The following is a 23,044-nucleotide window of genomic DNA, read 5'->3' on the forward strand; positions in this document are numbered from 1 at the left end:
CCATTTCAAGCCCACCGACTCCCACAGCTACCTAGAATACACCTTCTCCCACCCACCTTCCTGTAAAAATGCCATCCCCTATTCCCAATTCCTTCGCCTCCGCCGCATCTGCTCCCAGGATGAGGCATTCCACTCCCATACATCTCAGATGTCCTCGTTTTTCAAGGACCGCAACTTCCCCCCTCAGTGGTCGAGAGCGCCCTCGACCGTGTCTCCTGTATTTCCTGCAACTCATCCCTCACACCCCCTTCCCGCAACAACAACCAAAACAGAATCCCCCTCGTCCCCACCAACCTTTGGATCCAACGCATCATCCTCCGACACTTCCGCCATCTGCAATCTGACCCCACCACCAAAGACATTTTTCCCTCCCCACCCTTATCTGCTTTCTGGAGGGACCACTCTCTCCGTGACTCCCTTGTCTGCTCCACGCTCCACACTCCCCTCCCAGCCCCACCACACCCGGCACTTTTCCCTGCAACCGCAGGAAGTGCTACACCACCACCCCCCCCCCCCCCCCCCCCCCTCACCCCCATCCCAGGCCCCAAGAAGACTTTCCACATCAAGCAGATGTTCACCTGCACATCTGCCAATGTGGTATACTGCATCCGCTGTACCCAGTGTGGCCTCCTCTACATCAGGGAAACCAAGCGGAGGCTTGGGGACCGCTTTGCAGAACACCTACTCTCGGTTCGCACTGAACAACTGCACCTCCCAGTCGCGAACCATTTCAACTCCCCCTCCCATTCCTCAGACGACATGTCCATCCTGGGCCTCCTGCAGTGCCACAACGATGCCACCCGAAGGTTGCAGGAACAGCAACTAATATTCCGCTTGGGAACCCTGCAGCCCAATGGTATCAATGTGGACTTCACAAGCTTCAAAATCTCCCCTCCCCCTACCGCATCCCAAAACCAGCCCAGCTCATCCCTGCCTCCCTAACCTGTTCTTCCTCCCACCTATCCCCTCCTCCCAAGTCAAGCCCCACCCCCATTTCCTACCTACTAACCTCATCCTGCCCCTTTGACCTGTCTGTCATCCCTGGACTGACCTATCCCCTCCCTACCTCCCCACCTACACTCACCTTTACTGGCTCCATCCCCGCCTCTTTGACCTGTCTGTCTCCTCTCCACCTATCTTCTCCTCTATCCATCTTCTATCCGCCTCCCAATCTCTCCCTATTTATTTCAGAACCCCCTTCCCCTCCCCCATTTCTGATGAAGGGTCTAGGCCCGAAACGTCAGCCTTCCTGCTCCTCTGATGCTGATGGCCTGCTGTGTTCATCCAGCTCTACACCTTGTTACCTCAAAATCTCTGCTCAGTTGTCTTCTCTCCGGGGAGAACAGTGACAACTTCTTCAATTTATCCTTATAGTTGAAGTTTGTCTTACCTGGAGCTATTGTAGTAAATCAGTTCTGGTCTTTCACTCATATATTTGCATCTTTCCTCGAATGTGGCATCCACAACTATACACAACAGTCCAGTTGAGGTGTAACAAGTGCTTTGTACAAATTCAACATCACCTCCTTGCTCTTGTGCTCTATGGCCCTATTAATAAAGCTGAGAACACTGTATGTTTTATTTACTGCTCTCTCCACCTGCTGCCTTAAATGATCTCTGCACATATACACCCAGGTCTGTCTGCTTCAGCACTCCCTTCAGAATTGTACCTTCTATTTTATATTGTCTTTCAGTTTTCTTCTGATCAAAGTACATCACCTCATATTTTTCTGCATTGAACCTCATCTGCAACCTAAGGAACCACTCCAACAAATCGTCAATGTCCTTTTGACATTCAATGCTAACCCCCTTCCAGTTTCCAATTTTCCAATTTTAGTGCCATGTGCAAACTTGATAATTGTCCCATGCACACCAATGTCCAGATCATTAATATATATCAGGAAAAGCAAAGGTCTCAATGCTGACCCTGGGAAACTCCAATACAAAGCTACTACCAACCCAAAAATATCCATTGGCCATTACTCTCTGTTTTCTATCACTCAGCCAATTCCGTATCCATACATCAACTAGCAGGAGGTGGAGGCTCCACAAGTATTTCCACGCTCAATGATGAGGAAGTGCAGCGCATCAGTGCAAGAGATCAGCCTGTACCATTTGCAACCATCTGTAGCTGAAATATGGACTGGAAAATCAATTTGTTTCCTCCAGAGGTCCCTGGCATCACAGATCAAAGTCTTCAGGCAATTTATTCATGCCACATGATGTCAAGAATCATCTAAAAGTGCTGGATACTGCAATGGCGATGGGTTCTGACAATATTCCAGCAATAGTGCTGCAGAACTGGCTGAACCCCTTACCAAGTTTTTCCTGTACAGCTACAACACTAGCATCTACCCCAACAATGTGCAAAATTACTTGATTATAATTTGTCCAGAAAAAGGCTTAAAAAAAAAAGTCCAACCTGGCCAATTATTGTCCATTAGTCTTCTCGATCATTGGCAAGTGATCCAGCTCCAAGGACACATGTCTTATGTCTACATCATAATCCCTCAGGAAATTTTGCAGGTTGTTCCTGATATCTGCAGCCTCCTGCAACAAGTTGTATTTCCCAGTGAACTGAATGGCCAAATAATATCATACACCTTGAGAGAGGGGGTCTGCTTGTGAACCTTTTGTTGTTGGTCACTTTTTGAATATTGCAACTGATGTTACGTCAAATGGAACTTTTAAAGTTTAAAGAAACACTGCAAGTAGACACTGGAGATTAGTATGCTTGGAATTTCACTTTAAGATTTCTGTGTAATTTCCTGCATTGTCTACCACTAGTGGTGGAGAGACTAGAGTTCCATAAATAATGATTAAAGTTTTATTGCTTGAAAATAGATCCCTGGTGAAATATTTCCTTCATAAAAGGCATTTCATATCACTAATTCCATGAGGCAGTTTCCACAAAAGATTGAAAGTACTTCAAAGACATCCCTCTCAATGATTGGGCAAAGCATGTCTGTGCTTTTATCTTTACACTAGAATAAAGCATGTCAAGACAACATGCAAGCAAATAATGTCAAAATATTATTCCACAGGTCCTCTAAAATAGTTAAGTTATAGACATTTATTAGTAAATTGCATATAATTGTCACAATAGTGATAAAATATGGGTTATCAATGTTCAAATTCCATTGTCTGATTTTAATACCAGGGATCTTCATGAACTAAAATGGTTTTAAAAAGAAAAAACTGCTGAATTGAAATGGCCTCAATAATCAGCTGACTATACACGTTAGCCACTTTTGTAAATCAATGGGGAATAAATGAAATCATCTGAACTGTAATTAACAGTTATTTTTATCAACACGCTGAATCCAGTTGGATGTGAAAGAACTCTCATCTTTTAATTTGATTTGCACCTGTATGATAAATTTCCTTTATGGTAATGCTTTTTATCTCCAACACTTACTCATCTTGGGAACAAGGATCTCAGATGTGAGAATATACAAACTAGCTGTAACATTTGCTCTCTTACAGTCTAATGAGGTCTTCTCTGAATTGAGGAATTTTGAAAACTTAAAACTACTGCATCAACTATCTCATTGGCTACTACTTTTTGTCCCAAGGAAGAAGTCCATCAGGACCTGGGTACTTGTCTGCCCACAGCTCCAACAATTTACAATAATGAAGACAATGCAAAACATCTGTTCAATTCATGTGCTATCTTCTTTTTTTCTATTATTTATTCTCCTGCGTCACTTTCTATAGGACCAGTCCTCACTTTGTTAACTCCATTCCTTATAAGTGCACAGAGAAACTCTTACTATCTATTATTATGTTTTTGGCTAGCTTTCCCTAATGCTGTAATTTTCCTTCCTACTTTAATTTTCCCTTCTTATTAATTTTTTATAAGTTTACGTTGTGTCCAAATTTCTGTCCTGCTGCCTATGTTTGAACAATTTTGTACTTTGTTTGATCTTCTAGTCATCCACGGATGGTAGGTCTGTACAATATAAGTGTTCATATTCTTTGGGATGTATCTGTTCTGTATATTCTGAAATAGTCGCTTAAATGTCTGCCACTGCATCTGTATTGAACAATTGTTTAACCAAATTTTCCATATCACTTTAGCCACCTCTATTTTCATGCCCTCATTATAGCCTATATTTCAATTTTTTTTAAAAGGAATATCTCATTCAGCACTCATATTACACTTAAGAGTCAGTCATAATTTCATCACTTCTACCTATGGGTGTCTTTGCTAAGAGGTCATTAATTGGTTGGCACGATGACTGTCATTTGCCAAGATGATGTTGCAGAGAGAACAGTGAGGAACTATGGACTCCCAAGCTCCCCAGGTAGCATAACAAAAGAGAATTGTGAACCTTAGACAGATTGGTGTTTGTTGGTCTGCATAGACATGGAGGGTCAAAGGACCAGTTCCTATACTGTGTGACACTATATCTATCTTCTTTGCAAGGAACATATCTCTGCATATGAATATAAGTTGCCTCTAGCAAGCATTAGTGTTGTAAATTCAGATGATTATCTTAAGTTGGCCACAGCTACAAGCACTCCGGATTATTCAGCAAGTGTTGCGCTGGCACAGATTTCACCTACTGGCGTGGCAGGTCCATGGCAGGTGCCACCTCCCTGGCCCTATGTTCATCCCTGGAACATCTGGATACCAAGGATACCTACATCAGGCTCCTACGTATTGACTAAAGCTCTGCCTTCAACACTATAATTCCAAACAAACTCCACTCCAAACTCCAAAACCTAGGTCTTAGCTGCCCCAGCATCTCCCCCATAACTGGATCCTCGACTGCCTGTCCCATAGACTGCAATCAGTAAGAATATGCGACAATGCTTCCTCCACCATAATCCTCAATACCAGTACCCCACAAGGCTGCATACTCACCCCCCCAGTATACTCCTTATACAATCATGACTAAATGGCCAGATTTTGCCCCAACTCCAATTACAAGTTTGCTGATGACATCAGCATTGTAGGTCAGATCTTAAACAATGATGAGACAGAATATAGGAAGGAGATTAAGTACTTAGCACCATGCTATAAAGACAGCAATCACTCCATCAACATTAGGAAAATGAAGGAGCTGGTCATTGACTTCAAGAAGTGGAGTGGAGGGCACGTCACTGTCTGCATCAATGGTCCTGGGTGGAGATGGTCAAGAACGTCAAGTTTGTGGGAGTGATGATCACCAACAATCTGTCCTGGTCCACCCATATCGATGCAACAGTCAAGGAAGCACAACAATGTCTCTACTTCCTCAGGAGGCTAGGAAATTCAGCATGTCCACAAAGACACTTAACCGATTTTTATAGATACACCATAGAATGCATCATAGTGTGGTATAGCAACTGCTCTTACCAAGACAACAAGAAACTACAAAGTTATGAATACAGCCCAGTCCATCATGCAAACCATTGACTCCATCTATACTTCCTGCTGGCTCAGAAAAGCAACCAACACAATCAAAGACCCCGCCTACCCTGGTTATGCTGTCTTCCAACCTCTTCCGTTGGGCAGAAGATTTAAAAGTTTAAAAATGTACGAACAGATTCAAGAATAGCTTCTGCCCCGCTGCTATCTGACTTTAGAATGGACCACTCAAATGTTAATTTTGGTCTCTTTCTCTGCACCTTCTCTGTCTCTGTCTTAAAGACACTCAGTAATTTGGCCTCCACAGCCTTCTGTAGCCATGAGTTCCACAGATTGACCAGATTTCTCTGGCTGAAGAAATTCCTCCTCATCTCAGTTCTAACAAGTCATCCCTTCACTCTCTTGTGCCCTCAGGTCCTAGTCTCTCCTACCATTGGAAATGTCTTCTCCATATCCACTCTATTCAGGTCTCTCTATTATTTAAGTTTCAACCAGATCCTCCATCACTTTCTAAACTCCATCGAATACAGACCCAGAATCTTTATCTACTCCTCACGTGACAAGCCCTTCATTGCTGTGATCATTCTTGTGAACCTCCTCTGGACCCCCTTCAAGGCCAACACATCCTTTCTTAGATACAGGGCCCAAAACTGCTCACAATACTCCAAAAGCAGTCTGACCAGAGCCTTATACAGCCTCAGCAGTACATCTCTGCTCTTGTATTCTAGCCCTCTCGAAATGAAAACCTTCATTGTTTCAGATTCGTCTATTTTAAAAATTTTCTTCAGCTCTTCGAATCATTTCCAAATCTGTTGTTTTGTGGGATCCTGAATCCCTTTTGCTGACCATTAGCCAAATTCCTCTTGCCCCAGCTTTGAAAGTTAAGTCATCAGTTTTCTCTTTCTGATAAGTCCATTTCTTGTCGCCATCAAATTCATCACCTAAACTACCTCCTTAATCAAATTTCAGAATTTGCTGGTAACGTAGTATTTACTCAGCATTGATTGTATCTGATTACATTTCTATACATTTTGTTATATGACAATTTTATTTAGAGGAAAGTACTAAATTTGATTTTTTTTTTTGTTTGCCTTGAGCAGTGACCAAGAGAAATAGCAGAATGTGGGCTGGACAGTTTAAAATTGCTGATAAACATACACATTGACCAGTACTGTCAAGACTGAAAATATATTTGGATGCTAACTAGTTCCAAATGCTTAACTCAAATTGAGTTACCTTGGAGCCATGGCAATAGAGCTGAAATTTATTATACTCTTTGTAGCCATTACTTATTTTGTTTGTGATGTTGATATTTTTGGTTGAAAGCAAAACTAATCAAACATTTAATTAATTCTATATGTATTTTAAATAAAATCACTTCTTTCATTGCTCAAAGTAAGTCGAGAAGATATGTTATTTTGTAAGAAAAGGAATTTTGCACAAAGAAAGCCGTGGCATCCTATTATATAATTACGAGGGGTGGGCCGATTACTTTAAATAGGTACATCCTGAAGTCAGTTAAAGGTAATTGCTGTTGATAATGGAAATTTGTACCAAAGTTGGCAGCTGATTGTAAATCTCCTGCTCCTTCCCTTGAGAAAGGGCCAGATATTGAATGTTGGAACAAACCAGCAGGAAATGACTGCCCTTTTTAATAAAAATAATTGTTGATAAATTGTTTTGTTCATTGGCTCATTCCTAATTCATTTCAAGTGAGATTTGTTGCTGTTTTAAGAATATGATATTTGCACCAATCAGGTAAAAGAACGGCATACTTAGCATGACTGACACTTTGGTACACAATATTGTTCAGACCATGGCATGTACTGATTTAAAAAAAAAACTGTCTTCTGCTTGTCTGCTTATGCTTAATGGATCAATTGGTCTATATGATAATGGATTGCAATTGGTCAGTTAATTTAGGCATTTTTCCATTTTATACTGAGTGAATTGACTATTTCTTAGAAAATACTGCCCTGCAATATTTTTGGTATTGTTGACCAGCCTGCTGGGGCTAAGGAAAACATTAGGTTTATTTATCTTACTGTGACCGCCATCTTATTATGAGAGATTATTATGTGAGATTTTTTACCTGAAACCACCCCCCCTCCCCAATCTCTGAATTCCATCTCTATGTTGCAAAAATTAAAGAAACTGTGACTTAAAATGGAGTCTGTTGGAGTCCTAATCTTTTTCTTTCTCTCTTATATCTTTTATTTCTATTTCTTTCATGGGGATAACCATTGTGGCAATTTCAGAAGTCAACTGGAACATGCCTTCTTCTCCTTTGGAGGGTAATGGAGTGCTAAGTCCTGTGAGTGGTCTCTTGCCCTCAGCTGCGTAGGAGGGTAATTTGTAGTTGACTCTGACTCCCTAGTCTGGTTGTTATCTGGATTACTGGATGGTACAATATGTTTAGTTGGTATGGGGAAGGAGGTTGCTTCTGTTTGGCAATTAGTTCAAATGTTGCTTCTTATTGTATCATACTCTATTTGGATAAGGTAAGAGTGTGAATGTGGTGCTTGTTCAATTGTCCATAGTGAGCTTGGTCTCCGATTCAAACTGGCTCTGCTGGCTGGAGATCTGACAGGTTTAATGTCTTGTGATATTTGTTATCCTTCCACATCTGACTCGGGCAATATTCATCCTCTTTCACGCTCATCTTGTACTTTCAGCGCTTGTGTCTGTGAAAAAGTAGGTGGTCGAGTTCCCAGTTTTCTTACTATCTGGAATTCACATGGTACTGTGTGACATTAGAGTGGATTTTGAGTTGATGGATATCACAGAAGTGAAAGATGGATGTCATTGTTCTTCAACATTGCTTTCGCTGGAGACAGGTCACTGTCAGCTTCATTGTTGGTTTGTGAACATCTTGATGAGCAGATGGGGATAAATACATATGATGTTGAGAACTCTAACAAGTTCATTGATGAATTGGCATCCATTGAGATTACAAGGTCAAGGTTCTATAAATTACAAATCTCTCTTCCAGCAACATAATCACTGTTTCACAAGTTTGACACTGCAGTTGGTTGCTTTGTGTCCATTTTGAGTTGTAGCGTACTATGATCAAGAACATTGTTACGATCAGCTCCTAGGTAAAGTTCCCCAAGTTATTATGGTTATGGCAGGATGCCCCAAATTTTCAAATGTCTGGGCGAGGAGAGTATAAATTGTCTCTCCTCCTTTATTCACCAAGCTTAATTCACAAAGGAACCCCTCCTTATAGATATATTTCGCAGAAAACCAAATGAATTTATGTTGTAAAAGGACCCAATGTAACTAGGCTTTCTTGAATTAACAAATGATTGAGTTTATTAGTTAGCTGTTGTTTGAAGAAAAAATAAAACAGCAAACATGCACATAGGTTAGAAATGAGAATTGAAATAGATAAAAGATAAAATCCTTTGCATTCCTTGTAATGGGGAGAAGGTATTTCCTCCTTTGAGTTGAGTATGTGTCCATTCCTTTGGTCCTGTGGAGTGTTTTGTTGTCATTCCTTGTGTTCCAAATCGGAGGTGCACAGTCACACTGTGTGAGCTGATCAAGCTGCAGTGAAGGCTGACAGCAGAGAAGATCAGACCAAGGCAAGTAAAGTCTGAGGAAGGTGAGATTTCTTCCAAAAAGTTGGAAATCACCTGTCAAGTATTGAAAGCACGCTCCAAGAACAAACATAGTGAAGACAAGCCTTTTACATAGGCAGCACCTTTGCAGCAGACAGCTCAAGAGCTTGTAGAGTCGTAGTCCCACAGACCCTTCAGTCCAACTCGTCCTTGCTGACCAGATATTCTATATAACTCTAGTCCCATTTGCCAGAATTTGGCCCATATCCCTCTAAACCCTTCATATTCATATACCTATCCAGGTGCCTTTTAAATGTTGTAATCCTACCAGCCCCCACCACTTCCCCTGGCAGCTCATTCCACACACGCACCACCCTCTGCATGAAAAAGTTGCCCCTCAGGTCCTTTTTATATCTTTCCCCTCTCACTTTAAACCTATGTCCTCTAGTTTTGGACTCTCCAAAGTAAAACATGACCTACGTCTTGTCAGTGGTGAATAGTCTGCAATGCGAAGGCACTAAACATCAAGACTTGATTTTTACCATGTGATTAGAGATGAGACAGTAATGGAAACACTACAATTAAAATTGGAGGTGCAGTAGATAGCAAAGAAGATTACCTCAAAGGACAATGGAATCTTGATCAAATGGGCCAACGGTCCGACGAGTGGCAGATGGAGTTTAATTTATATAAATGTGAGGTGCAGCATTTTGGAAAGACACATCAGGGCAGGACTTTGGCTATTTACCCTATCCATGCCCCTCATGATTTTATAAACCTCATAAGGTCACCCCTCAGCTTTCAACATTCCAGGGAAAATAGCCCCAGCCTATTCAGCCTCTCCCTATAGCTCAAATTCTTCAACCTTGGCAACATCCTCGGAAATCTTTTCTGAACCGTTTCTAGTTTCACAAGATCCTTCCTATAGCAGGGAGACCAGCATTGCACGCATTCTCCAAACGTGGCCGAACCAATGTCCTGCACAGCCACTACATGACCTCCCAACTCCTTTATACAATGCACTGACCAATAAAGGCAAGCATACAAACACCTTCTTCACTAGCATATCTACCTGTGACTCCACTTTTCAAGGAGCTATGAACCTACACTCCAAGCTCTCTTTGTTCAGCAACACGCCCCAGGACCCTACTGCTAAGTGTATAAGTCCTGCCCTGATGTGTCTTTCCAAAATGCTGCATCTCACATTTATATAAATTAACCTCCATCTGCCACTCCTCGGACCGTTGGCCCATTTGATCAAAATTCCATTGTCCTTTGAGGTAATCTTTTTTGCTATCCACTGCACCTCCAATTTTAATTGTAGTGTTTCCATTACTGTCTCATCTCTAATCACATGGTAAAACTCAAGTCTTGATGTATGGTACCTTCGCATTGCAGACTATTTACCACTGACAAGACCTAGGTCATGTTTTACTTTGGAGGAAATTCGTTGTTTTGCATGTTTACTACTGAAGTGGCAGAAAATTAACGAGTGAAATTTCCTGCCTAACAGGGAAATTTGATACCCATTACACCTGACATTCCCTCCCCCACCCCAACTCCAGAAACAGATTGGCAGGCCTAAGTTGGTGCCATGGGGGTGGCCATGCTGGTAATGTTCCTGCTGTCATTGGTATTTTATCAGCTACTTAAGGGCGTTCTCCTGCTGCTGGGTGGGTGCTTGGGCCAAATGCCAGACTGGACCTGGCTGGGATGGTTTGTTGGTGGACGGGGCGGGGGGAGTTGTGGTTGTGGTGGTGGTGGTGGTGGTGTTGGGGATCATTCCCTTCTACAATTAGTCCCCACAGCCTGGGTAAGCGCAACACACACACACTGCCCCCAACAAAATGGCTACACACAGGTCCCCGAAACCTTCACTATGGCCCAGAAACCTGGCCCTAGTTGCCCCTTCATTAGGGATAGCCTGGAGTACCACCACTGTCAATAATGTTAGTGGTTAGCAGCCATTTGACTGTCTGCTCTTCCTCCTAGATGGGAATGGAACTCCTGTCCTAAGCCCATTAATAGGCCAAGGTCCGTAAGACTGCCTCTCGGCTTCCTGGCTGGAGAACGGTGCTGACTTCAACTTTAATCAGGAAGGGAATCAAGGGTTATGGGGAACGTGCAGGAAAGTGAATAATAAAAGAATACAAAAAAATTTGTAGAACCCCTACAGTGTGGTAGCAGGCCATTCAGTCCATACTGACTCTCTGAGGATCCTCCCCTCCCCTCCCCTCAACCCTGCATGTCCCCATGGCTAGCCCTTCTAGCCTACACATCCATAGGCACTATGGGCAATTTAGCACGGCCAATCCATCAAGCCTGCACATCATCTTCGGACTGCGGGAGGAAACTGGAGCACCCAAAAGAAATCCATGCAGACACAATGAGAATGTGCAAACCCCACGCAGACAGTCGCCCGAGTCTGGAATCAAACCCGGGTCCTTGGTGCTGTAAGCAGCAGTGCTAATCACTGAGCCACTGTCCTGCCTAAAGTGGAGTTGAGAATTATCAGATCAGACACAATTTCATTTAAAAGCAGAGCACACTTGATGGGCTGAATGGTCTGCTTCTGCTCCTACATCTTATGGTCTTTTTCCTCCAAAACTAGTTTATGACTCAACCACCAGAAAGTGCTTGAAATACTCAGCAGGACTGACCTGCTTTGTATTTCCAGCATGTTCTGTTTATATTTCAGATTTCCTGCATCTGTGATATGCTGCCTTTGTATTTGTGATTGAGTAAGCCTGCTCTTTGTACTGGTACAGTGTTCAGTAAAGGAAACCAATTATTTATGTGTGTACGGATGTACTGCTGGGTTAAGAGAACTGGGTTTATTAGTATAAGCAGAAGGAACCAGATCCCCCAACTGGTCTCCTGATATTGGATCTAATTAAGCTATGCTGTCTCTTGCAATCCCTTTTAAATCCCAACACTAGCCAGCACTTCAACTTTTTCCTTTTTGCCATTCTAGCTCCCTTGAAACAACTTCCATGTGTGTAGTTCTTTTGCCATAGTAAAACCTCCAAAGGCATTTCACTGGAGTGTAATTAGCCAAAATTTTACATTGAGCCATTTAAGTAAATATTGGACCAGTGACCATAAACTTGGTTGAAGAAGTAGGTTTTAAGAAATGTCTTAAAAGAAGAGAGAGAGGTTTAGGAATTGATTCCATGGTTGAGACTCTCAACAGCAGAAGGTATGGCCACAAGTGGTGAAACAGTATAATTTGGAGATATGCAGCAAGCTGATTCTATAACCTCTATTTGACGAAACGACTAGTCACTGCATCTCCCATTTTTGCCTCTGTGATCATTATCTATTCATACTTCTGAGAGATATCGCTGAACATTTCTGTGCATCAAAGGCAGTGTAGAAGTGCAAGTTGGTGCTATTTTTTCCAAACTTCAACTAAACAATGGATTTCACTGTCTTAAGAGAGATTGTTGATGTTTTCCTCTTCCATCTTATGCAACTAAAACAGGTCAGGGCACTACAGATGGCTGTGAGTTCTTTTGAAAATGTATCCGCTGAATCTGAATCAGCAGAAATCCTTAAGGATCGTTGTCTCCAATGTTTGGCCTACTGCCAACAGCAACCACTTCAATAGCACTCCCCACATAAGTATAAGATTAAAGTGCAATGGCAACCAACCCATACAAACAGAAGTGACTGACTTGACAGAAAGGTCCAAGAATCTCTCTCAATAATCTACCCAGTAGACTACTGTTCCTCTCTAGACATGTCATGGTCCCAGCTCTCTGTAATTCTACAGCTCTTTTATAAAAAAATATACTTCAAGATAGCAAACACACACAATAGTATAATGCTAATTGAATGTGATGAATTTAACTTCTGTGAATGTTAGCTGATGTTTATTTAGGGTTTGGCCAGTGCTTTTGAGGTGACATATCTGCAACACTAATTACACTACATTTTGTTTCATAGTGATACAGTAGTAGGAAAATGGCCCAAGTACTTAATACCCAGTGGAGCAGAGCAATTACCAGCTTTACAGGGCTAGAATAGAAAAGGATATTGAACTTCCAATCCTCATTAGATTCCTCAAGGCCAAGAAATTAGTCCTTTCAACTCATGCTGATTTTAATATCTGAATCTGAATTTAGCAGTTTGGCTTCTCTGTTGATGCTTTCAGAATCCGTAGCCCTTGTTAGACTCAGATATTCAGCCTTAACTCCTTCACTCTTAACAGTATTTTGTGACGTGATTTTTAACTTGTATCAAGCAAACCCAATTTTCTGTAATTGGTTTCTGCTATGATCAGCAATCTCAGCCATGGACGAGGAGTGGAACAATCAGCCAAAACTGATTCGTTGCTTCTGGTTGCATTACTTCATGCATATCGCAAATTGACTAAATTACAGGGGAGTTGTCAGTGTAGTGCAGTGGTCTCCAAAACTTTTAAGCACAAGATAACTTGTTGAATTAAGTGCAACCCAGGGTCTACCCCAAAGAAAGCATGTGAACAAGGAACAAGAGCAGGCCACTCAGCCCTTCAAGCCTGCACCACCATTCAATAAGATCATGACTGATCTGATTTCAGCCTCAACTCCACATTCCTGCATATCCCCAGTAATCTTTTATCCCCTTGGTATGCAAGACTCTATCTACCTAAAAATATTTACCAGTACTGCATTCACTGCCTTTTTGAAGAAGGGACTTCTAAAGATACACAACCCTCTGAGAGAAAGAAATATGTCTTATCTGGGTGACACTTTACTTTTAAAATATGACACCTAGTTCTCGACTCTCCCACAGGAGGAAGCATCCACGTTCACCTGGTCAAGTCCCCTCAGATATCTTGTATGTTTCCATAAAGTCACTTTTGACTCTTCTGAACTCTAGAGGATACAGGCCTAGACTGTCCAGCCTTTAATCTTAGTCGTTTCATTCCAGATAGTAGTGTATTATAATATAAAAGAATAAACAGTTTATCGCTAGTGCTACATAAACCTAAAACTAAACATATATAATTTTTTTTGTCCTGTATTTGCTAAGTGTCAGTGTGATGCCTGTGACTGCATATTGTCTGCCAGTGCCTTGAAGTCTGGTTGTAGTTTGAAACTGCTACTTGAATACAGTCTATCAAATGTGTATTTGTGAGATGGGTGTGAAACTGGAATTGATTATTTTGTTTTGGATGTTTTGGTTTATTTTTCTGAGTTTTAATATGGAGCCAGAGAGTGACAACACTATACAACACTTTTCACTGTGTTTTGTAACAAAGTACATGTGACAACAAATAAATCAAATCAAATCAAAAAGGTACATGGAGTGAAGGCAAGCTTTCGCATTAAAAGCGCAGGATAATAAGAGTGGATTTTTTTTGTCTGTCTGAGGGTCCCCAAAAATCATTATCTCTTGATCTGCCTTTCAGCTCAATATGACTTTGCATGCCTTCCAGATGCAGTGCTGTTCAAAGTGCACACAGCAAGGAAACATGGCTGGGTGATGAGATGTGTGTACAGTGGGGAAACACCAGCAGGCAGTGAGATCAGCTGCTAGAGACAACACAATTGACCATAGTTGACCGTGATCTACACATTAGAGATGATGGGTATCATGTCATTGGACGAGAAGTTCAGAATCCCAGGTTAATGTTCTGGGGATATAGGCTCACATCCCACAATGGCAGATGGTGAAATCTGAATTAAATGAAAATCTGGGATTAAAAGCTAGTCTGTTGGTAATCAACCACTGCGATTATCTTAAAAATGCATCTGTTTCACTAATGTCTTTTAGGAAAAGAAGTCTGCCATCGTTACCTGGCCTGGATCCAAGATCAATAGCTATATGGTTGACTATTAATTGCCATCTGGGCAATTAGGGATTGTCCATATACTGCGAATCAATTAAAAATAAATGCATTTTAACACGGTTTTCTGTGGGAAAATCACTTTGTGTTGGTTTAAAAAAGACAATTTCAAAGAAAACAAATTCCTGTTTTATCCAAATAGCAGCTAAGTAAGTGGAGGTTTAACTTAATCTGATTGTACCAAATATAAAGGACAATAGTTTGCTTACAGTACAAGAGTGAGGCTAATGGCATTCCCTCACTTAACAGTCATGGAGAGATACAGCACAGAAACAGACCTTTTGGTCCAACTCGTCCATGCTGACCAGATATAAATCTGGTCCTACTTGCCAGCATTTGGCCCATATCCCTCTGAACCCTTCCTATTCATATACACATCCAGATGCCTCTTAAATGTTGTAACTTATACACAGAAGTTACAGCAATTTCAAGTAAGAGACGAAGATGAGATTAAAGATACAAATTTGTGAATTTCTGTCTGAAATGCTCCACATCACTGTTAACTTTACGAAAATGTCAACTCATCATCTCCCTCAAGCAACATTCATGTATGATTGGTGCTAATTATTGCCAAACAAGCTGACACTGGAAATTAACTATTACATGTGTGGCTTCTCGACCAGACTAGATTGATTCCAGGAATGAGCAGTTTGGATAGATTGGACATGATGGGCATGTTTCCACTGGAGTTTAGAAAAGTGACTTGATTGAAGTGTACGAGATCTTGAATGGTCTTGATAATGCAAATGTGAAAATGATGTTTCCTATTGTGGATCGGTCCAGAACTGGGGGCACTATTTTAAAATTAGGGGTCATTAATTCAGAACAGAGATAAGACATCTTTTTCCCTCTCTGAGGGTTGTGTGACTTTGAAACTGTTTGCCTCAGAAAACGATGGAGGCAGAGTCATTGAATATTTTTAAGGTGAATGTAGATAAGTTCTTTAGACAAGGCAATCAAGGGTTATTAGGAATTAATGAGAATATGAATTTGAAACGCAACAGATCAACTGCAATTTTATCAATTTGATTTATTGTTGTCACATGTACCTTGGTACAGTGTAAAGTATTGTTTCTTGAGCAGTACAGTATTGAATGGCGAAGCAGGTTCAAGGGATCTAATGATCTATGTCTGCTCCAATTTCATATGCTTGTATCTTATCTCTGAATTTTCATTGAGATTTTTAAAAGATAAAATTTAATTAAAGCCTTTTGCCTTTTTTACCTTCCTCTTTTAATCCAGTCTATATTTCTTTCCTTTTTTGGCATTAATTTAATTTAGTTGATTAAAGAAACGCACAATTGATAATTCTGTGCCCTATCTGCTCAAGTCTCATAGGTCCTGTTTCTCCCATTGCAATGTTATCAATTCATACTTTTCAGCAATTTACAATGCAAAGTTTCATTATGATTAAATAGAGAAAGACAAGTCTTATGATTTGTTGCTCTGCTGCAACAAGTTGTGGCTTAAAATATTATCTCTCAAGCCATTTGATCTTAAGATTTACAAACTGGAGAAAACTGAACAATTTGATACTTTTAGACGGAGCATACACGGCAGAGACTATAGTGCGGCACGGTGGCTAGGAACCTGGGTTTGATTCCAGCCTTGAGCAACTGTCTGTGTGGAGTTAGCACATTCTCCTGTGCGTGCGTGGGTTTCCTGCACATGTTCTGGTTTCCTCCCACAGTCCAAAGATTTGCAGGTTAGTTGGATTGGCCATGCTAAATTTCCCATTGTGTCCAGGGATGTGTAGGCTAGGTGGATTAGCCATGGGAAATGCAGCGTTACAGGGATAGGGTAAGGGTGCATGTCTGGGCGGGATGCTCTTCGGAGATTTGGTGTGGACTTGTCGGGCTGAATGGAATGTTTCCACACTGTGGGGATTCTATAATTTAAGAAAGGTGCTGCTTTGAGCAGAACTTACAACAGGCTTAAATGTTACCTGGGAGCAGACGTAGACCATGTGACCCTTCAAGTCTGCTCCACCACTCACTAAGTCATGCCTGAACAGTTTGTGTTTTGAGTTCTACACTCCTGTCTACCCAGTAACTTTTGATACGTTTAGCTGACAAGAATCTATCTAACTCTGCCTTAAAATTATTCAGTGTCCTTCTTGGGTTCATCTAGAGTTGCATCATTTATTTGGATAACTTTTAATTGCTGAGATATAATATAACTGCTTTCCACTTATTGATATTGGCGTCTTTCATTGAGGTAGAAAGTCTGCCTCTGATTTGGGAGGTTCCCTTTATATTACATTGAAGGGCATGAGTAATTCAGACTGAAACCTCAGCTGGGGGAGTGCTGCCCAGTTTGACGGCTCCTTTAAGATGAATCCTTAAATGAAGGCTTGGTGTGCCTCACTAGGATAGCATACTGAAATCAATCCCCACTATTCTTGGATTCATTAAAAGTTAATGATTTTGAGAAATATGCAAAACTCCCCAATTGACCTATCTCTTAGATCCATGATGACAGAAAGCATAGCCCAGGTTTCTGTACTTAATGAAAAGTTATTACAGATAAATAGATTCTAATGACAGTTAAACAATTATGAACTATTAATTCTGCTTGTCAAAACTGTAAGCCCATTATAAGCTCCACCTCTACACACCCATGCGGATTGACAAAGTCAGACAAACATGAGTGTTATGGATGGAGAGAAAGACTGCAGTGATCCCAGTTCACAGGGTTGCTGAGATGATTCTTATGCTAATCAGACTTTTGCTTTTCAATCTGTACTTAGATACCATTGTACCTAAGATGGAGCTCTCATTGGGTGACTGTAAACTTTTCACTGTATTCATTTGAGTACATGTGACAATAAAGCTAATTCTAATTCAGTTCAGTCTTCCTTCTCCAGATACTTCCATCTGTTTGCAGGAGGCACTCGGTGACTGGTTCCCACTTATAAAAATCTTTGACTTATCATTTAAAAGTCATGGCTTTCTGCAACTGGAAAGGGGAAATAAACTGGCTATCTTCAGGCTTGTGATACCTTTTACTGCACAGCAAGAAACAGCTCCTCCTCCTCCAGAGGTCTGTTGCTTTTTGCCAAACTATCCACACTTCCTCCCCCAAAGCTGTTCAGCTACATTAAGAGCTAATCATATAGTTGCTAGCAGGTGGAAGGTCTTTGTTGTCAATGTCTGGTCACTGTCCACAGACCAATCAGCTACTTGTTGCTATCCAAAACTCTGTTGCCCTTTATATTGTTGTTCTTAATATAATATATATTTTGCTAGGTCTTTGCAGGGTCCATCTGCCCTCTTAGGTAAAATACACTACAATGCTACTTGGGGGATATTCACAAATTTTCTTAGCCAGCACCATTCTGAACAAATGATCTGGTCATTAAATTAATTCTGTTTGTGGGCTGTGCACTATTTGGTTGGAGTGTTTGTTTCCCTGTATCACAATAATGACTACACTTCACTTCAAAAGTTCTTGATAACCTCTTGGATAATCAGATATAGTGGAAGCCAGAAGATAAATTTTTTTAAACCATATTTATGTCTTATGTCTCAAACTGTAAGGTATATCTTACATTCCCTGAACTCCATTTTGTGATTTTTAGCTTTTTTATGCTTATGTTTGATTTGATTTGATTTATTATTGTCCTATGTACCCAGGTAAAGTGAAAAGTTTTGTTTTGCATGCAGTACAGGCAGAGCATACCATACAAAGCTCATAGGGTAATAGAACAGAGCGAGGATACCTAGTTACAGCTGAAAAGAAGGTGCACAAAAGGGAAGATCGACATTAGATTTGAAATTTGAGATGTCCATTCAGCAGTCTAATAACAGTGGGGAAGAAGCTATTCTATGCAGCGTGGACTTATTTTCCAATTGTTAACTCCATTTTCTTGTTTTTAATTGTTTTATTTAATCCCATATCCTCTCCTTTTGACAATTTTTTGTGAGCGATGTTACTTAAAAATATTATGATTAACCAAAAATTCCCTAATATTTTTAATATTCCCAGATATTTTATCCTTCACAAATTGCCAAAACTGAAGTTCCTAGATGCAAAAAAAGTTACAAAAAAGGAATATGCGGAAGCAGCAACCAGAGGTGCCTTCATGAAAGTGGTGAAACCCAAAGATGATCTGGTAAGACAGCAGTTAACGACATAGTCATGCAATCTTTGTGTTGCTGAAATAGTCATGAATCCTCAAAACACATGAAAGGCAGGAAAGAAAATGACTTTTATATAGCTTCCTTAACATAATTTATACTTTGTTAATCTGGAAGTTTTTTTATTGCAAACAATACGTATACAAAACTATATGTGTGCAACTATTTGGCCTCTTAACTAATTTTTTCTTGTTCGGCTGATATAAATTTAAATCCTAGTTACCTTTTAAAAAAAACCAAGTCTCTCGTTCCAACACATCCATCTATCGTTTTCACTTTATTGCAACTTGTTTACATTTTGTTCTCTTTTCAAAGTGTTGACAATTTACACTTTGTGATCACTGGCATGAAAAAAATCTCCTGTAAAGTTGAAAGCCTTAATCACATATGGGAGTTTCTAATGACCAGATTTTGACCTCATTTCATTTACGTCAGCATAGATCAAAGTGGACTGGGCTGTCCAATTCTAGTAGTGTTGCAGGGTGTGACAGCACTTCACATCAAGATGACAGCTCAAGTGTAGGACAGTCAATTGCTCAATTATATCCTGGGCCTGTAATTATTCCTCTCTGTTTTTGCAAAGCCTGCATTTGTCATTCCATTGACATAATTTACCTTATGACCACCTCTCTAACATTTTGGTTGCAACCACGGCTGAAGAGATATGGAGGTAGTTTCTTTCTGTTTTGAAATTGATGAGGTCTGATATAGCATCCACAATAACCTCTGCAGGGCATGTATAAGACTGTGTTTAATTGCCTTCATCATCCCAATTGTCTGCTGACCAAAAGTGCAGGTCACCAATTACTGCAGCTGTGGCCAAACCTGCAGATAATTGGATTTTTGTTGCAGAACTGATGGCATAATTGGATATTTTTGTTATTTATTTTCAAGCTTTGAAGTTTTTCCTTCTTATAGATATTATGGCATTCACGAAGTGAATGAATGTTTACATGTCAATTCATGTTTTTTTTGTATATAACATTTGAAATCAAAGTAGTTGACAGCAATCCTGTGTCATTATTCAACACCTAGCCTATGAACCAGAACTTGTATGAACGGACTGAAAATCATCAGAGGTAGTAGGAACTGCAGATGCTGGAGAATCCGAGACAACAAGGTGCAGGGCTGGATGAACACAGCAGGCCAAGCAGCATCATAGGAGCAGAGAGGCTGACGTTTCGGGCCTAGACCCTTCATCAGAAAAGGGGGAGGGGAAGGGGGTTTTGAAATAAATAGGGAGAGAGTGGGAGGCGGATAGAACAGGGATAGAGGAGAGGATAGGTGGAGAGGAAACAAACAGGTCGAAGAGGCGGGGATGGAGCCAGTAAAGGTGAGTCTAGGACTGAAAATCATGTTCATTTTGAGTCCAGCTATGTTGGAACTCAATGAAAACATGGCAACATAACCACACACAAAAACAGAAATTGCTGGAAAAGCTCAGCAGGCTTGGCTGCATCAATGGAGAGAAATCAGAATTAATGTTTCGGGTAGAGTGACCTTTCCTCAGAACTGCAGCATAACCATGCTTCAGGTTCCAAGCTATTCTAGAACATAGTTATGTAAGTCCCTTCAGAGAGTCATCTTACAATGCTTTACCTTAGCATGATGTGGTAGATAATTAGTGCCAAGGAAGATTGTAAAATTATTTGGGTGTTCTTTAAAAATTGACAGCTTTTGTTTCCTATTTGGGATTAACGACCAGGGGTGTAGATTTATGGTAAGGGGCAGGTGGTTTGAAGGGTATATGTGGAAACCATTTTCACTCAGAGTGGTGAGAAACTGGAATTCACTCCCTGTAAGGTGGTCGAGGCAGAAACGATCATAACATTTAAGAATTGTTTAAATGTAGACTTACAATGTCAAGGCTACAAGACCATGCGTCAAATGCTGAAAAGTGGAAATACAATAGTTATGTAGTTGTTTATGACCAACACAGACTCAAAGAGCTGAAGGCCCTTTTACTGTGCTGTAGACCCCTGCGGCTGTATGACTCATTCTCATTTACATTCCCAAACCCATGCGCAGGCTTTGAATTGGAAAAAGAGGCATGGAACAAGAGTTGATTTTTGGAAATACGTTATGTCCTGTTTTGCCTCACGTTCCAGACTTCAGAATCAACATGTGCCCTAACAACTCTTTACACACTTCCATATTTGCACTCAAAATATATCTAAAGTGTGACTGGGGTTATGAATGTCTGGACGCATGTTTTGTCCTGGCAGTCAGACAAAATAATGGAATTCTTGTTGGCTACATTTTGCATTCCCCAATGGTATGACCATAATTTTAGTAAATCCCTTCTATCCAAGAATGTATAATGCACACCAGACTGTATAACTTGCTTCTTAGAAGCCTAAGCGTTTGTGCGTTGTCAATTTTGTAAGAATAGTGCAATAGAACATTGCTCCTTGGAAGCCAAAAGCAAGGCTGTAGTAGGCCTTTTGATAATGGGAAGGATCATGAAATCTCTGTTGGGTATTGCATTGGAATTGGTTTGAAAGTAGCATTGAGTAATATGACTGAAGGAGCTTTAGATGTTGCCTCAGTTTCTGCCCATTTATTTCTCATCGTCTGTTTTGGCCCCTCTGTTTCTGTGGCACTGTGCAATTTGACCAGATGCAAGTACTGCACTGTCCAGTAATATACAAGAATATGCTGATAATAAATGGAAGTGATTAATACTAATGTTGAAGATGGTGTTGCTCAGGAATTTGAGAGCAAATCCTGTGATGAAGTTGTGATCATGATTCTGTGTTTGTCAGAAGGCAGAAGGTTCCACTGCAGTGATGAAAAACAGATACTGAGTCAGAGAGCGAGCCCCCTAGGCAGAGTTTTACTGATGGTGGCTGTAGTGATTGTAATGAGGTCAGCCAGGGGTGCCTCATAGAATCTAAGTTCCCTGATTGGGGTTGTTAACCTGGGCCAATTGAGGAGCGCTGGCTGACAGACACAAACTGGAATGTCAGAGATATTGTTTACACTGAGAGCTGGCTCCGAGGAAGCTGGACCAGTGTCACATACTGTGCATGTGTAAATAAAGGGTGACTTGGTGATGGGCTACTGGTCTCTGTGGAGTTATTTCAGTGGCTGGCTAACAGGCCTGTAACAGGACAGCAGTTCAGTGTAGCATAGCATTTGGACTATCAGAGCTGCCAACTTATTCACAGCCTAATCAAAGGCACACTTGAAGGGCAAGTAAGTATTCATAGAATCATAGAATTTTACAGAAGGAAGCCATTTGACCCATCATGTCTGTGCCAGTTCCCAAAAGAGCTACCCAGCTAGTCCCATTCTCCAGCCCTATCTCCGTAACCCTCTAAATTTGTCACTTTCAAATATATATCCAGCTCTCTTTCGAAACCTCATGAAATCTGCGTCCACCACTCTCCCAGGCAGCGCATTCCAAATTATAGCAACTCTAAGTAAAGAAGTTTCTCCTCATTTTGTTTAATGTTTAAAGACCAGGCAGACCCAGTTATGAGTGGGATGAACCAACAATGATGTTGGAGCTGCAAAGGAAACCATTGTCACTGAGCCACATAATGGCCTTAAAGGAATGTTCCTCAGGAGCTTGCTGAAATGCCATTTTGACATACCTGAAGTCTCCCCGTATGGCAGTAAATGTTTCCTGACGCTGTAGACTGCCACTGGAATCCAGAAGTGGCTCTTAACTTACCAATGAGTTGGTTGTACTATTGCTGTTCCTCTGTGTGGGCACATGCCATGGTGGTCTTTTGGCTTGACTCCAGTGAGGTGATGAAATCCAGTCCATAGAAACATAGAATGAATGCACCACAAAGGAAGGCTATTTGGGCCATCACATCTGCACTGGGACTCTGCAAGAGCAGCTCATGAAGTCTCATTCCCTCAGCTTTTCACTATTGTCCTGCATGTCTTTCCTCTTTGGGTGATTTTGCAATTCTAGTACAAGGCTCTGCAGAACCGTTCTGTCAACCTTCTTCCAGTCTGAAAAATAAATGTTTGCCGCTAAGTTAATTTCTGCCATTCAGCCAACTTTGTATCCATGCTGTTACTGTCCCTTTTACATCATAGGTTTTAACTTTTCTCAAAGTGACAATTCATCAAATTTGAACTTTGCATACACCACATCAACTGCATTATCCTCATCAGCCATCTCTGTCACCTC

At 40.9% G+C, this 23,044-nt stretch overlaps 1 protein-coding gene across 2 annotated transcripts in view; it reads left to right on the forward strand.

Annotated features, from left to right (window-relative positions):
• Nucleotides 1–23,044, forward strand: part of lrmda (leucine rich melanocyte differentiation associated) — a 795,236-nt gene that overhangs the window by 509,368 nt on the left and 262,824 nt on the right. For both annotated transcript variants that reach the window (XM_048616297.1, XM_048616298.1), the window contains one exon: nt 18,743–18,869. In XM_048616297.1, coding sequence (XP_048472254.1) covers nt 18,743–18,869 — 127 coding nt within the window. The remainder of the gene's footprint in view (nt 1–18,742; nt 18,870–23,044) is intronic.

Source organism: Rhincodon typus, chromosome 34 (assembly GCF_021869965.1).
Source record: "Rhincodon typus isolate 14 chromosome 34, sRhiTyp1.1, whole genome shotgun sequence".
Classification (NCBI taxonomy): Eukaryota; Metazoa; Chordata; class Chondrichthyes; order Orectolobiformes; family Rhincodontidae; genus Rhincodon; species Rhincodon typus.